This window comes from Tachyglossus aculeatus, chromosome X1 (genome assembly GCF_015852505.1).
Source record: "Tachyglossus aculeatus isolate mTacAcu1 chromosome X1, mTacAcu1.pri, whole genome shotgun sequence".
NCBI classification, from domain to species: domain Eukaryota; kingdom Metazoa; phylum Chordata; class Mammalia; order Monotremata; family Tachyglossidae; genus Tachyglossus; species Tachyglossus aculeatus.
Window position 1 is genome coordinate 121,454,267 of NC_052101.1, and position 15,338 is coordinate 121,469,604.

Consider the following 15,338-nt stretch of genomic DNA (forward strand, 5'->3'; position numbering starts at 1 on the left):
TCATCAGAATAAATAGAATTAAAGCTAGTCGTTAGAATTAATAGAATAAATAGAATTAAAGAGTAGTTAGGGTTGGGCAGCTCCTGGGAAATTTTATTCTCTGGGCCGTTAAAACAGCCTCTTCGCTGGCCTCCTGGCTCGCCCACAACAGGGGAAGGTGTGGTTTCTCGATATTTGCTTACAAAATGCCTATCTGCATTCCAGTCAGTCTGGCATATAGGCATAAAAGTCATTTTTCTCAAATGGAAATCTGACCCTGTCACTCTCGTCCTCCAAAGCCGACCGTAGTTCCCCCTTGCTGCTTGCAAAACAAAAGCTAATGATAACTGTGGTATTTCTTAAGCGCTTACCATGTGCCAGACACTGTACTAAGCTCTCGGGCAGATACAAGGTAAGTGGGTTGGACACAGTCCCTGTCCCACATGGGGCTCACGGTCTTAACCCCCATTTTACAGATGAGGTAACTGAGGCATAGAGAAGTGAAGTGGCTTGCCCAAGGTCACACAGCAGATAATAATAATAATTTTGGTATTTGTTAAGCGCTTACTATGTGCAAAGCACTGTTCTAAGCGCTGGGGAGGATACAAAGTGATCAGGTTGTCCCATGTGGGGCTCACAGTCTTAACCCCCATTTTACAGGTGAGGTAACTGGGGCACAGAGAAGTGAAGGGACTGGCCCAAAGTCACACAGCTGACAAGCGGCGGAGCCGGGATTTGAGCCCACGACCACTGGCTTCCCAAGCCCGGGCTCTTCCCACTGAGCCACACTGCTTCTCATGAAGACACTTGACCATTGGCTCTTGCTGGCTCCCCTCTTCTCATCATCAATCGTACTTATTGAGCGCTTACTGTGTGCAGAGCACTGTACTAAGCGCTTGACAGCGGCCCACCCCACTTTCCCTCCTCCCCCCCACCCCCAGCTTATTCTTTCTGCTCTCCCCCAAGCCATTACACCTGCCACTCCTGCTCCAATCCCTACTTGGGCTAAACACATCCCTTCCCTCTTTCAAAGCTCCACTAGGAACACTTCTTCCAAGAAAATGTGGTTACTGATTAATCCCCCCACTACCTGGTCATGCCATTTGCTTCACATTTCCCAGTATTTATGGGTCTCTCAGCTAATCCTTTGTCCACCTCACCGTTATTCATAGTTTTCCAGATATGGCCCCGGCACTTGCTCTGGTTCTGTTGGCTAATTTGTATGCCTGGTTTGGTTTGCTTGCCTTCCCACCTTGGATTGTAAACCAGGGGAGATAGGAAGCAAGCTAGCGTAGAGGGACAAGAGAGGGAAGGAGAGAGCGAGCCCAGGCTGGAGGAAGAGGAAGAGGAGGAGGGATGGGGAGGGAGGCCGGATGTCCCAGATACGGACTCGCCATTCATGCCAGAGTGCTTCCTGAGGTCTCTGCAGAGGAATCCGTGCACCTGCTACTCAACGATAGGCTCGTAATAATAGTAATAATAATTATTATGGGGTGTGTTAAGCGCTTACTATGTGCCAAGCACTGGGGTGGGTACAAACAAATGAGGTTGGACACAGCCCCTGTCTCACGTGGGGCTCGCCGTCTCAATCCCCATTTTCCAGATGAGATAACGGAGGCCCAGAGAAGTGAAGTGACTTGCCCGAACTCACAGAGCAGACATGTGGTGGAGCCGGGATTAGAACCCGTGACCTTCTGACTCCTAGACCTGTGCTCGGCCCTCTCAGCTTCCGCTGATTCCCCCCTCCTCCAGAATTCACTGGTCTTCTTCTTGTTTAGTTCCTCCCCGCACTTCGTTTTTAACGGTATTTACTCAGTGCTTACAGTGCAAGCTGCAGCACAGATGATCAGGCTGAGGACACAGACCCTGTCCCATACGGGGCTCACAATTGACGAGGTATGTTATCCCATCTTATCCCCATTTTAGAGATGAGGACACTAAGGCTCAGAGAGGTTATGTGACCTCCCCAGGGTCACGGAGCCGGCCAGGGGCAGAACTGAGATTAGAACCCAGGTCTCCTGACTCCCAACTCCAGGGTCTTTCCATTAGACTGCACCGCCACCTGACAGTAATCATCGTCACTCTGGCATTCGTCAAGTGCTGACTTATCATCATCATCAATCGTATTTATTGAGCGCTTACTATGTGCAGAGCACTGTACTAAGCGCTTGGGAAGTACAAATTGGCAACATAGAGAGACAGTCCCTACCCAACAGTGGGCTCACAGTCTAAAAGGGGGAGACAGAGAACAAAACCAAACATACTAACAAAATAAAATAAATAGAATAGATATGACTTATGAGCCAAGTGCTGGGCTAGCTACAGGGCAATCAGATGAGTCAAAGCTCCTGTCCCATGAGGGGCTCCCAATCAATCAATCAATCGTATTTATTGAGCGCTTACTGTGTGCAGAGCACTGTACTAAGCGCTTGGGAAGTCCAAGTTGGCGACGTATAGAGACGGTCCCTACCCAACAGTGGGCTCACAGTCAAGAAGGGGGAGACAGAGAAGCAGCATGGCTCAGTGGAAAGAGCCCGGGCTTTGGAGTCAGAGGACATGGGTTCGAATCCCGGCTCCACCACGTCTTCTGTGTGACCTTGGGCAAGTCACTTCTCTGAACCTCAGTTCCCTCATCTGTAAAACGGGGATTAAGACTGTGAGCCCCACGTGGGACCACCGGATCACCTTGTATCCCCCCAGCGCTTAGAACAGTGCTTTGCACATAGTAAGCGCTTAACAACAACAACAAAAAAAGAACAAAACAGAACATAATAATCCCCATTTTACTGATGAAGTAACTGAAGCGCAGAGAAATTAAGCGACTTGCCCGGGGTCCAATCATCATCATCATCAAACGTATTTATTGAGCGCTTACTATGTGCAGAGCACTGGACTAAGCGCTTGGGAAGTACAAATTGGCAACATCTAGAGACAGTCCCTACCCAACAGTGGGCTCACAGTCTAAAAGGGGGAGACAGAGAACAAAACCAAACATACTAACAAAATAAAATAAATAGAATAGATATGACTTGACTTATGAGCCAAGTGCTGGGCTAGCTACAGGGCAATCAGATGAGTCAAAGCTCCTGTCCCATGAGGGGCTCCCAATCAATCAATCAATCGTATTTATTGAGCGCTTACTGTGTGCAGAGCACTGTACTAAGTGCTTGGGAAGTCCAAGTTGGCGACGTATAGAGACGGTCCCTACCCAACAGTGGGCTCACAGTCGAGAAGGGGGAGACAGAGAACAAAACAGAACAAATAATCCCCATTTTACTGATGAAGTAATCAATCAATCAATCGTATTTATTGAGCGCTTACTGTGTGCAGAGCACTGTACTAAGCGCTTGGGAAGTACAAATTGGCAACACATAGAGACAGTCCCTACCCAACAGTGGGCTCACAGTCGAGAAGGGGGAGACAGAGAACAAAACCAAACATACTAACAAAATAAAATAAATAGAATAGATAGGTACAAGTAAAATAAATAAATAAATAAAGTAATAAATATGTACAAACATATATACACATATACAGGTGCTGTGGGGAAGGGAAGGAGGTAAGATGCGGGGGATGGAGAGGGGGACGAGGGGGCGAGGAAGGAAGGGGCTCAGTCTGGGAAGGCCTCCTGGAGGAGGTGAGCTCTCAGTAACTGAAGCGCAGAGAAATTAAGCGACTTGCCCGGGGTCCAACAGAAGACAAGGGGCAGAACTGGGATCAGAAACAGGGAGCAGCGTGGCTTAGTGGAAAGAGCCCGGGCTTGGGAGGCCGAGGACGTGGGTTTGGATCCCGGCCGTGCCACTTGTCTGCTGGGTGACCTTGGGCAAGTCACAAGTCTGACATGCAGAGTTGGGAGGAGCAGAGTCAATCAAGGCGCCATCTCCCCGGTGGAGTACGCTTGCAGGTCGGACACTTGAGAAGCCCTTGGCCTTTCTGCCTCTTCACCCACCACTCGCCCTTCCCTTTCTTCTCCATCAGAGAAGCAGCATGTCACAGTGGATAGAGCACTGGACTGGGAATCAGAAGGTCATGGGTTCTAATCCCGGCTCCGCCACTTGTCTGCTGCCCCAGACTGAGCCCTTTTCCCTCTCCTCCTCCCCACCTCCTTCCTCTCCCCACAGCACCCGTATATATATTTGTACAGATTTATTACTCTATTTTACTGGTACTTATTTACTTTTTATTTTGTTAATGATGTGCATGTAGCTTTAATTCTATTTGTTCTGACGATTTTGACACCTGTCTACATGTTTTGTTTTGCTGTCTGTCTCCCCCTTCTAGACTGTGAGCCCCTTGTTGGGTAGGGACCGTCTCTATATGTTGCTGACTTGTACTTCCCAAGCGCTTAGTACAGTGCTCTGCACACAGTAAGCGCTCAATAAATACGATTGAATGAATGAATGAATGAATGCTGTGTGACCTTGGACATGTCACTTTATTTCTCTGTGCCTCAGTTACCTCATCTGTAAAATGGGGATTGAGATTGTGAGCCCCACGTGGGACAGGGACTGTGTCCCACCCGATTTGCTTATATCCACCCAGTGCTTAGTACAGTGTCTCGCACATAGTAAGCACTTAACAAATACTATTATTATTACTATTCTCTGTGCCTTAGTTACCTCATTCCTAAAATGGGGATTAAGACTGTGAGCCCCACGTGGGACAACCTGATTACCTTGTATCTACCCCAGCGCTTAGGACAATGCTTGGCACGTAATAAGTGCTTAACAAATACCATTCTTCTTCTTCTTATTATTATTATTATTAAAGGGGAGGGAGAACAGGTAGAAGTAGTAATAGTATTTATTAAGCACTTACTGTGTGCAAGGCGCTGTACTTAAAGCACTGGGAGAGAATTCACAGGGGAAGTTAGACACAGCCATCACCTTGTAATAATAATAAAAATAATGGCATGTATTAAGCGCTTACTATGTGCAAAGCACTGTTCTAAGTGCTGGGGAGGTTACAGGGTGATCAGGTTGTCCCCCAGGGGGCTCACAGTCTTAATCCCCATTTTACAGATGAGGTGACTGAGGCTCAGAGAAGTTAAGTGATTTTCCCAAAGTCACACAGCGGACAAGTGGCGGAGCCGGGATTTGAACCCATGACCTCTGACTCCGAAGCCCGTGCGCTTTCCACTGAGCCACGCTGCTTCTCTACCCTCCCCAGTGCTTAGAACAGTGCTTTGCACATAGTAAGTGCTTAATAAATGCCATCGTTATTATTAGTAAGCATTCAGGAACTACCGTTGATGATAAACTGGGAAAGAGCCTGGATACTCACAGCCAAACCTGCTTTACCCCTCCCAACTAGAAGTGACATTTCCTCTAGACCGGAAGCTCCTTGTGGGCAGGGAAGGTGTCTACTAATTCTGTTGTAATAATAATAATAATTGTGGTATTTGTTAAGCACCTACTCTGTACCAGACACTGTACTAAGCACATCGAGTTAGAGTCCCTGGCCCACAGGAGGCTCACAGTCTCATTCCCCGTTTTCCAGATGAGGCCCAAAGAAGTGAAGTGCCTTGCTCAAGGTCACACAGCAGACAAGTTGGGGGGGCCGGGATTAGCACCCAGGACCTTGTGATTCCCAGGCCCGTGCTCTATCCGCTACGCTGTGCTGCTTCTCTACTCTCCCAAGCACTTCGTAGGTACCAGACACTGTACTAAGCACTAGGGTGGATAGAAGCACATCGGGTTAGACAGAGTCCCTGGCCCACAGGAGGCTCACAGTCTCATTCCCCATTTTCCAGATGAGGTAGCTGAGGCCCAAAGAAGTGAAGTGACTTGCTCAAGGTCACACAGCAGACAAGTTGGGGGGGCCGGGATTAGCACCCAGGACCTTGTGATTCCCAGGCCCGTGCTCTATCCACTGCGCTGTGCTGCTTCTCTACTCTCCCAAGCACTTCGTAGGTACCAGACACTGTACTAAGCACTAGGGTGGATAGAAGCACATCGGGTTAGACAGAGTCCCTGGCCCACAGGAGGCTCACAGTCTCATTCCCCATTTTCCAGATGAGGTAGCTGAGGCCCAAAGAAGTGAAGTGACTTGCTCAAGGTCACACAGCAGACAAGTTGGGGGGGGCCGGGATTAGCAACCAGGACCTTGTGATTCCCAGGCCCGTGCTCTATCCGCTACGCTGTGCTGCTTCTCTACTCTCCCAGGCACTTCGTAGGTACCAGACACTGTACTAAGCACTAGGGTGGATAGAAGCACATCGGGTTAGACAGAGTCCCTGGCCCACAGGAGGCTCACAGTCTCATTCCCCATTTTCCAGATGAGGTAGCTGAGGCCCAAAGAAGTGAAGTGACTTGCTCAAGGTCACACAGCAGACAAGTTGCGGGGGGGCGGGATTAGCACCCAGGACCTTGTGATTCCCAGGCCCGTGCTCTATCCGCTACGCTGTGCTGCTTCTCTACTCTCCCAAGCACTTAGTAGCTACCAGACACTGTACTAAGCACTAGGGTGGATAGAAGCACATCGGGTTAGACAGAGTCCCTGGCCCACAGGAGGCTCACAGTCTCATTCCCCATTTTCCAGATGAGGTAGCTGAGGCCCAAAGAAGTGAAGTGACTTGCTCAAGGTCACACAGCAGACAAGTTGGGGGGGGCCGGGATTAGCACCCAGGACCTTGTGATTCCCAGGCCCGTGCTCTATCCGCTACGCTGTGCTGCTTCTCTACTCTCCCAAGCACTTAGTACAGCGCCCCGCACCCGGTAAGCGCTCGGTAAATGCGATCGATCGCTTGATTGATTTCCTCTCTCCCCCAGAAACAAGCGTGCATGTTGATCCGCAACCTCGTCGCCCGGACCCAGGGCTTTTCCCGGCCCATTCTGGACATGGGGGCAGAGACGCTCATTGCCAAAGCCCGGGCCACCCACCGGGACTGTGATGACGTGGGCAAAGCTGCTCTCCGGGATCTAGGTTGCCAGGTTGAGCTGCACGAGCTCTGGACCGGCCAGAAGGGAAGCCTGGCTCAGTGATCTGTTGTCCCGGCAACCAGCTAAACCCCCCCTGCTCACAGGAGAAAGGACCTGGGAGAACAAACAGAGCCGTTCATCTGGAACTGCGGCTCTGGGCTTTCCCGGCCTCTTGCATCCACTGAATTGAGCCACAGTGCCGTATAGATTAAGTAAAACAACTGCTACCTTCCAGACGAGTCATCAGTACTTTGTTAATTCGTGATTTGGTGGTGGTTCCTGGTCAGCTGCTGCCCTAATCTTAGGCTGAAGGAGTATAAAACACCCTGTGCCACATGTGTAGTTACTAAGTATTCAAACGAGGATTTTCCGGGAACTGCTTTGTTCATTTTTAAAGTCTAGTATTTCAACCACCATCTATAACTCTTGGAAAACTATAAATCATTTTTTCCCTCTCTTTCTCCACCCGTGTCAGTGTCATCTCTAAAGCATGAGTGAAGTAGGGGAGAGATTCATTAATAATTCTGGGACGTTCATTAGCCTGTAATTTCAACTTTGGTTGAGCTAACAAAAGACTGCCTCTGGATATTTTTATAATAACCCTAGTTAGTACTCCCATGAGCGACTAGTCCTCTCTGACATGACTGCCACATGCTTATAAATGGGAAAGCCAGGTTGGCTGACTTTATTGCACGTTTTTCTGGGAGAATACAGGCCTCCTGCTTTCTTCAGCGGAGCCTCAGAGAATAGGAACCCGTGCTCTGTCTCCCCCTTTTAGACTGTGAGCCCACTGTTGGGTAGGGACTGTCTCTATATGTTGCCAATTTGTACTTCCCAAGCGCTTAGTACAGTGCTCTGCACATAGTAAGCGCTCAATAAATACGATTGATGAAATACGATTGATGAGGAGGAGAAGCAAGGGCCGCTGCCGTCCACTTGACCCAGCCCTGCTAGCTCCAATCCACCTCCGCCAAGAACGAGGAAGGCTAGAGAACACTGGTTGAACCTCAAAAGGAGGCCTCGACCACGTCCCCTTGGGTTGCCCCGCCAGTAGCCCACACGCTCTGAATGATTCTGCCTTGTCTGGTTAGGATCCTCTGTAGCTGCTCTCTTCCTTCCCACTTGGGTGCCGTAGCTTTACCTAGTCTGCGTGGCTTACATGAATGAGGGCCGTTCGTGGAAATAAATGCCTCAGCGGGAAGTGTCTTTGCAGTTTAAAATCTATTCTCTCCGGGTCTGTGCGTGGAAACGTGGGAGTGGAATAGTTGGAAAGATCCATTGGAGAATTCTAGTCACAGTGCAGTTGACCATTTCCCCACAATGAGAGAATTACTTCCTCCTGCAGGCCTTCTTTAGGCCTCAACAGTAACCTTCACCTTGAAGTCTTAAATAGTAGTAGAAATGCGTCTGCCTGATATTTCCTTCCCTCCCTCTTCTCCTTTCCTTCACTCAGCAAATTTGTACCCCTTGACGGGTCAACTCATTTGTAAAAATTGGTCCATGGCTCTGTAACCCATTGGCAAGAACTCTTTCCCATTCTGTTCCCCCGAAAGGTGTAACCCTCGTTTTCACCTTCGAAAAAGTAAATACATTGTGGATTGAAGTGTGTCGGTGTTCTAGCACGCGGAGCCGTTTCTTCAGACTTTGACCTTGCATTTTGAGAGAAACCAGGTGAGGCCTGCCCCTATCTCTTTCTCTCTCTTTCCTTGAGATGTCCAATGTCTTGTTCTGAATCTCATCATATAGTTGGCATTCTCACCACAAGAGAGACACGCTGATTCCCTTGCAGAAGAAAAAGACTTGGATTGGAGGGATACTTTTCTATGCAACTTGAATTTCTGTTCTTAAAAGGTTGGAGCCTTCTGGGTATCCTGGGTTCCTTCCCGATTTCTGACCTTGTCCTTTCTCCCCAGACTGACTCCCTCTGCAACCCCGATTTTGACTTGTTTATTTCCGGACCATTGAGGGGAGACGACATGTATATTATTGGCATTAGAGAAGCAGCGTGGCTCAGTGGAAAGAGCCCGGGCTTGGGAGTCAGAGGTCGTGGGTTCTAATGCCGGCTCCGTAACTTGTCAGCTGTGTGACTTTGGGCAAGTCACTTAACTTCTCTGTGCATCAGTTACCTCATCTGTAAAATGGGGATGAAGACTGTGAGCCCCACGTGGGACAACCTGATTACCTTGTATCTCCCCCAGTGCTTAGAACGGTGCTTGGCACATAGTAAGCGCTTAATACCCTCATTGTTTTTGTTATTATTTAATAATTGTGGTATTTGTTAAGCGCTTACTATGTGCCAGGCACCGTACTAAGTGCCGGAGTGGATACAAGCAAATCGAGTTGGACACAGTCCTTATCCCACATTGAGGCTCACAGTCTCAATCCCCATTTTACAGATGAGGCAACTGAGGCACTTGCCCAAGGTCACCCAGAAGAGTGGCAGAGCTGGGATAAGAACCCATGACCGTCTGACTCCTATGCCCGTGCTTTATCCACTATGCCATGCAATTATTCATAATCATTCTTAAAAATTATTCTTAACAAGTGTTTCCAATGATTACCCTTCTGTTGCTTTCCAAATTTGTGTATATATCTATAATTCTGTTAATTTTGATGTTATTGATGCCTGTCTACTTGTTTTGTTCTCTGTCTCCCCCTTCTAGACTGTGAGCCCATTGTTGGGTAGGGATTGTCTCTATCTGTTGCCAAACTGTACTTTCCAAGCGCTTAGTACAGTGCTCTGCAAACAGTAAGTGCTCAATAAGTACGATTGAATGAATGAAAATCCTTGGGCTATGAAGTCTAAACCTTCCCCAGTATCTTAAAAGGAAACTGGGGAAACATCCAGGCCTTTTCTTTTACACGTGTATGACACAGAGTGACAAACATTCATCTGCTTCTAGCCCCATTAGCCAGGCTATAGTAGAGACAACATGCAGGGCTTGCATTGTTTTAACCCTTAACATAATGAAATTTTATATTAAAGACCATTTGAACCAAAAGATTAATGTCACAAGTGAAGCAGATGAAGAGGTAAACCCCATTTCAAAGCAGTTTGTAATATTTCAGCAATTAAATATCCCCCATGTCTGCCTCCTTATCAGACTCCTTAAGATTCATTAATTCATCTCATTCATTCATTCAATTGTTCCCATGTCTGCCTCCTTATCAGACTCCTTAAGATTCATTAATTCATCTCATTCATTCATTCATTCATTCAATTGTATTTATTGAGCACTTAAACTGTGTGCACAGCACTGTACCAAGCGCTTGGAAAGTACAATTCAGCCACAAATAGAGACAATCCCTGCCCACAAAGGGCTCACAGTCTAGAAGGGGGGAGACAGACATCAAAACAAGTAAACAGGCCTCAATAGCATCAATATCAATAGATAGAATTATAGATATACACACATCATTAATATAAATAGGATAATAAATATGTACATATATACACAAGTGCCGTGGGCGGGGAGCACAGGAAACGGGGGGCCTCTTGGAGGAGGTGAGCCTTTGGTAGGGCTTTGAAGGGCGGGACTGTGATAAGTTTTTCAGCCTAGTCCTATCTTAGTGAATTCTTAATAGCTTTTTAAAAGGAAAACTCCGGATTCAATTATCATTCCAAGTTTTCCCTTAGAATCTTAGTACTACCTTTACTGCACCTAACATTTCCTTACCAAATTTCAATATTCTAATTTATCCAAAATGATACAAAAACAGAACACATTTCCTTACATTTTTTTTCCACCACCCCTTTAGTTGGTTTCATAGTGGACTTATCAAGACAAGTTTCCTCATTCAAACCATCATGTTTACACCGGCCAGAAGTAAAAGTTGACCGTTTGACCATTCATTCATTCAATCGTATCTATTGAGCGCTTACTGAGTGCGGAGCACTGTACTAAGCACTTGGGAAAGTACAATACAACAATAAACAGTGCCATTCCCTGCCCACAAGGAGCTCACAGTGTAGAGTGAATAGACTGGCTTGTATACCTCTTTTAACCAATTTAATAAATCTAATGTATTAGAATTTCAGAAATGGGGCTTAAATCACCACCCCTAAAGGTATTTCTAGCCTGGGAGAGCAATTGCAGATTCTCACCCAATCACGTCCTTTGCGGTTTCACACATTTGCTTGAGGGAGGGGGGCCTTCTCTCCAATCTCTCAAAGATCAACTTTCCTTTGATCTTCTAAACTGATAGCTCCAGCCTCTACTTTTCCTTCTAGTCCCAACAAGGCCCTGAAGGAAAGGTGGTCAGCGTGGCTCAATGGAAAGAGCCCGGGCTTGGGAGTCAGAGGTCACGGGTTCTAATCCAGACTCCGCCACTTGTCAGCTGTGTGACTTTGGGCAAGTCAACTTCTCTGCGCCTCAGTTCCCTCATCTGGAAAATGGGGATTAAGACTGTGGGCCCCACGTGGGACAACCTGATTACCTTGTAATGCCCCCCATGCTTAGAACAGTACTAAGCGCTTAACAAATGCCATCGTCATCAGTGCATCAGGTGCAGATCCCTGACTGGGTGGAGTCAAGCAGTTAATTTAAACACAACCCACTCTACACTTACACAAATTGGTGGGGGGGGGTACCCAATCTGACCCCTCTCAGGATCGCACCTGGAGAGTTTCCAGTACTCTACCCATCTCGGTTACGGGACGGAGAGTCAAGCAGAGGCCTACCCATTCCATTCCTAGCTTGGCCAACGGCTACAAGTCAAAACTCACCCGTCCTGGGCAAGAGAGTCGAGGGTGGAGACTCCGGTTTACCGCATGGAAGAAGGCAGTGGTAAACCACTTCCATATTTTATCTGAGAAAACTCTACGGAGACACTACCAGATCAGTTGCAGATGGAAAGGGGGGAGGGGGTGTGTTCCGGGAGAAATGCGCCCATGGAGTCCAGACCCAATTCACGCAATCTTTTCAACACTTAGAACACGCTACACATTCACACGCTTAGACCAATAAGAGGGTGCTTCCAAACCCAACACATTCACCCAAGCTTTTTGGTACTCGGAGCGGAGATGTTCTCAGGTCATCCTCAGGAACTTTTCTTCATCGGGGAACAAAGTGTCAAGTTCCAGCACGAAAGGTCCGTCTCAGACATTGATGTCTCACGTGAGGCCGGCTGGATCTTTTCCAGGGGCCCTGGTTTCCAGGTCTGAAAATGGGAAAATCGCCTCCCCAGCTAGCGAGTTGACTTTGACCTTGCTTCTGCAGGCTTGAAGGGGCTCTGCTGGCTCCAGGACCAAAGCAGATCCCTGAGAGGATTCCAGAATACATCTCCTCCAGGTTCTTAGAAGCAGGACTCCACCAAATAAAAAAAATAATAATAATAATGGCATTTATTAAGCGCTTACTATGTGCAAAGCACTGAAGTCACTCCATAATAATAATAATAATGACGGTATTTGTTAAGCGCTTACTATGTGCCAGGCACTGTACTAAGCGCTGGAGTGGATACAAGCAAATCGAGTTGGACACAGTCCCTGTCCCACAATGGGCTCACACTCTTAATCCCTGTTTTTTACAGATGAGGTAACTGAGACCCAGAGAAGCGAAGTGACTTGCCCACGGTCGCACAGCAGACAAGCGGCAGAGCTGGGATTAGAACCCATGACCTTCTGACTCTCGGGCCCGGGCTCTACCTATCACGCCATGCTGCTTCTCAACATGATGGAGAAGCAGCATGGCGTAGAGGATAGAGCACTTCCTCGTATCCACCCCCACGCTTAGTACAGAGCCTGGCACATAGTAAGCACTTAACAAATACCACAATTATTACTATGGAAACTCAGGAATCTGAGTCACTACTGCAAATGTGTCGGGGATACGTGGTCCTAGTAACACTGCTCAATTATTGGATGATATAGAAGTCTCTCCCCTATCCCACCCTAGTTCTCAACCTCCTGTACTAGGCCCCATCTCCCCCCTGACAGCAGGGGAGATCATCTGTCAGTAGGAGGAGAAGGATTCTCCACAGTCGAGGGAGAGGAGAGACATTTAGACCCCATTCCACATACCTAGGGGTCTATACCATGTGCTATGGCAATTATGAGAAAAGCTAGGATGGAGTAATGCTTCAGGCAAGTTGTTCAGTCTGTCATTCCTTCCCGATTTCAGTGCCACAATCACATTGACGTGAAAAGACAAAAAATCAACCAAGACACTCCAAGCATTGGCATGAAAAAACATTCTGGATCCTGGGCCAGGAGTTTAGGACGGCAAGGGGGAAGAGAAAATAGCATCCCTTGCTATCCGACCCTTCACTTAGTTGGCAGTTGTCCTGGGACCTAGGGCTGGATCACGCCAGGCTCCTCACTTCTCTCCGGCTCCGCAGGGAGAGCAGAAGGGATCCAGGGTGAGAGGGTGAGCCTCATCTGTGGGCTCCCTGCCCGCTCTCGGTGGACAGCTCAGCTCGTCAGAACGGGAGGGGGAATCTGTGGGCCAGAGTTTGAATCAGATCTCAGCCAACTAACAAGCAAGAAGCAGAGCCACATCACACTCCCTCAGCCTGAGGGAGAAAATAGACCCAGTGGTCAGATTTTAGCAATGTGGGTTGGTTAAATTTGTCACCCGCTAAACTCAGGAGGCTGGGGGTGGGTGGGAAGGATGGACAGAAGGATCTGGGGTCTGTGTCTCCCTTACTAGTTCTAAAGGGGTCCTTTATCGATAATAGGGAAGCAGCGTGGCCTAGGGGTCAGAAGGACCTGGGTTCTAATCCCAGTTCCACCACTTGTCTGCTGCATGGCCTTGGGCAAGTTGCTTCACTTCTCTGTGCCTCAGTTATCTCATCTGTAAAAATGGGGATGAAGACTGTGAGCCCCATGATGGGATATGGACTTTTAGACTTTTAGTCTTTTAGACTGTGAGCCCACTGTTGGGTAGGGACTGTCTCTATATGTTGCCAATTTGTACTTCCCAAGCGCTTAGTACAGTGCTCTGCACATAGTAAGCGCTCAATAAATACGATTGATGATGATGATGATATGGACGCTGTCCCACCCGATTATCTTGTGGTAATCGCTTAGTATGTTTGGTTTTGTTCTCTGTCTCCCCCTTTTAGACTGTGAGCCCACTGTTGGGCAGGGACTGTCTCTATATGTTGCCAACTTGTACTTCCCAAGCGCTTAGTACAGTGTTCTGCACACAGTAAGCGCTCAATAAATACGATTGATTGATTGATTGATTGATTAGAACAGTGCCTGGTACATAGTAAGCAACTAATAAATACCGTAGAGAAAAAAGAAAGAAAAAAGAACCAAATCAGGGGACTTGCCCAGGAAAGATCCCTATGGAGAGGACTCCACATCGGGATAATAGTAATAGTAATAATGGCATTTATTAAGCGCTTACTACGTGCAAAGCACTGTTCTAAGCGCTGGGGAGTTACAAGGTGATCAGGTTATCCCACGGGGGGCTCACAGTCTTAACCCCCCATTTTACAGATGAAGGAACTGAGGCACAGAGAAGTTAAGTGACTTGCCCAAGGTCACACAGCAGGCAATTGGCGGAGTCAGGATTTGAACCCGTGACCTCTGACTCCAAAGCCCGGGCTCTTTCCACAGAGCCACGCTGCTTCTCTAGCCCCACAAGGCTGAGATTTCCTCAGCTCAGCGACGGTGGGACCCGGAATCCCCGAAGAGGGAAAGGGATTTGAGGGGAGGAGGAAGTTGGCGCTAAAGACACATCAATGTGGTTTGAAGAACCAGAATTCCCTGGGAGAATGCCCATCCGGTCGGATTGGAAGGGGGGGATTCCAGAAAGGGTAACAGCAGAGCCAGGCGGTTTGGACGATCGAAACTGGGAGTTCTGGTTCTGGCAGTGAGTCTGCCCTTTCCTAGCCAGCGGGTGACATGTTAAGGAAAGGGCTGGGGAGGGCATTTGGAGAGCAAGGAGTCAGTCAGTCAGACTGGGTGCAGAGCACTGTACTAAGCGCTGGGGAGAGTATCATAATAATAATGATGGTATTTGTTAAGCGCTTACTATGTGGCAAGCACTGTTCTAAGCGCTGGGGGAGATACAAGGTGATCAGGTCGTCCCACGTGGGGCTCACGGTCTTCACCCCCGTTTTCCAGAAGAGAGAACTGAGCCACAGAGAAGTTAAATGGCTTGCCCAAAGTCACCCAGCTGACAGGTGGCAGAGCCGGGATTAGAACCCATGACCTCTGACTCCCAAGCCTGTGCTCTTTCCACTGAGCCAATAAACAGACACATTCCCTGCTCACAAGGAGCTCACAGTCTGGTAGGGGGGGACAGACCTTGACATAGGTAAATAAATTACAGATATGCACAGAAGTGCTGTGGGGCTGGGAGGGGGGTTGAGGCAGAAGGGAGTGGGAGATGAGGAAAGGAAAGGAAATGAGAAGCAGCGTGGCTCAGTGGAAAGAGCCCGGGCTTTGGAGTCAGAGGTCGTGGGTTCAAATCGCGGCTCTGCCAA

The 15,338-nt window shown here is 48.2% G+C and overlaps 2 protein-coding genes across 2 annotated transcripts in view; both read left to right on the forward strand.

Moving 5' to 3' along the window:
- The window catches only part of ARMC6 (armadillo repeat containing 6), a 36,683-nt gene extending 29,329 nt beyond the window's left edge, over positions 1–7,354 (forward strand). Inside the window, exon 8 of the mRNA XM_038772037.1 lies at positions 6,750–7,354. Coding sequence (XP_038627965.1) covers positions 6,750–6,962 — 213 coding nt within the window. The 3' untranslated portion in view covers positions 6,963–7,354. The remainder of the gene's footprint in view (positions 1–6,749) is intronic.
- Positions 7,355–11,922: 4,568 nt separating this feature from the next.
- Positions 11,923–15,338, forward strand: part of SLC25A42 (solute carrier family 25 member 42) — a 79,122-nt gene continuing 75,706 nt past the window's right edge. The window contains exon 1 of the mRNA XM_038771806.1: positions 11,923–12,016. Coding sequence (XP_038627734.1) covers positions 11,923–12,016 — 94 coding nt within the window. The remainder of the gene's footprint in view (positions 12,017–15,338) is intronic.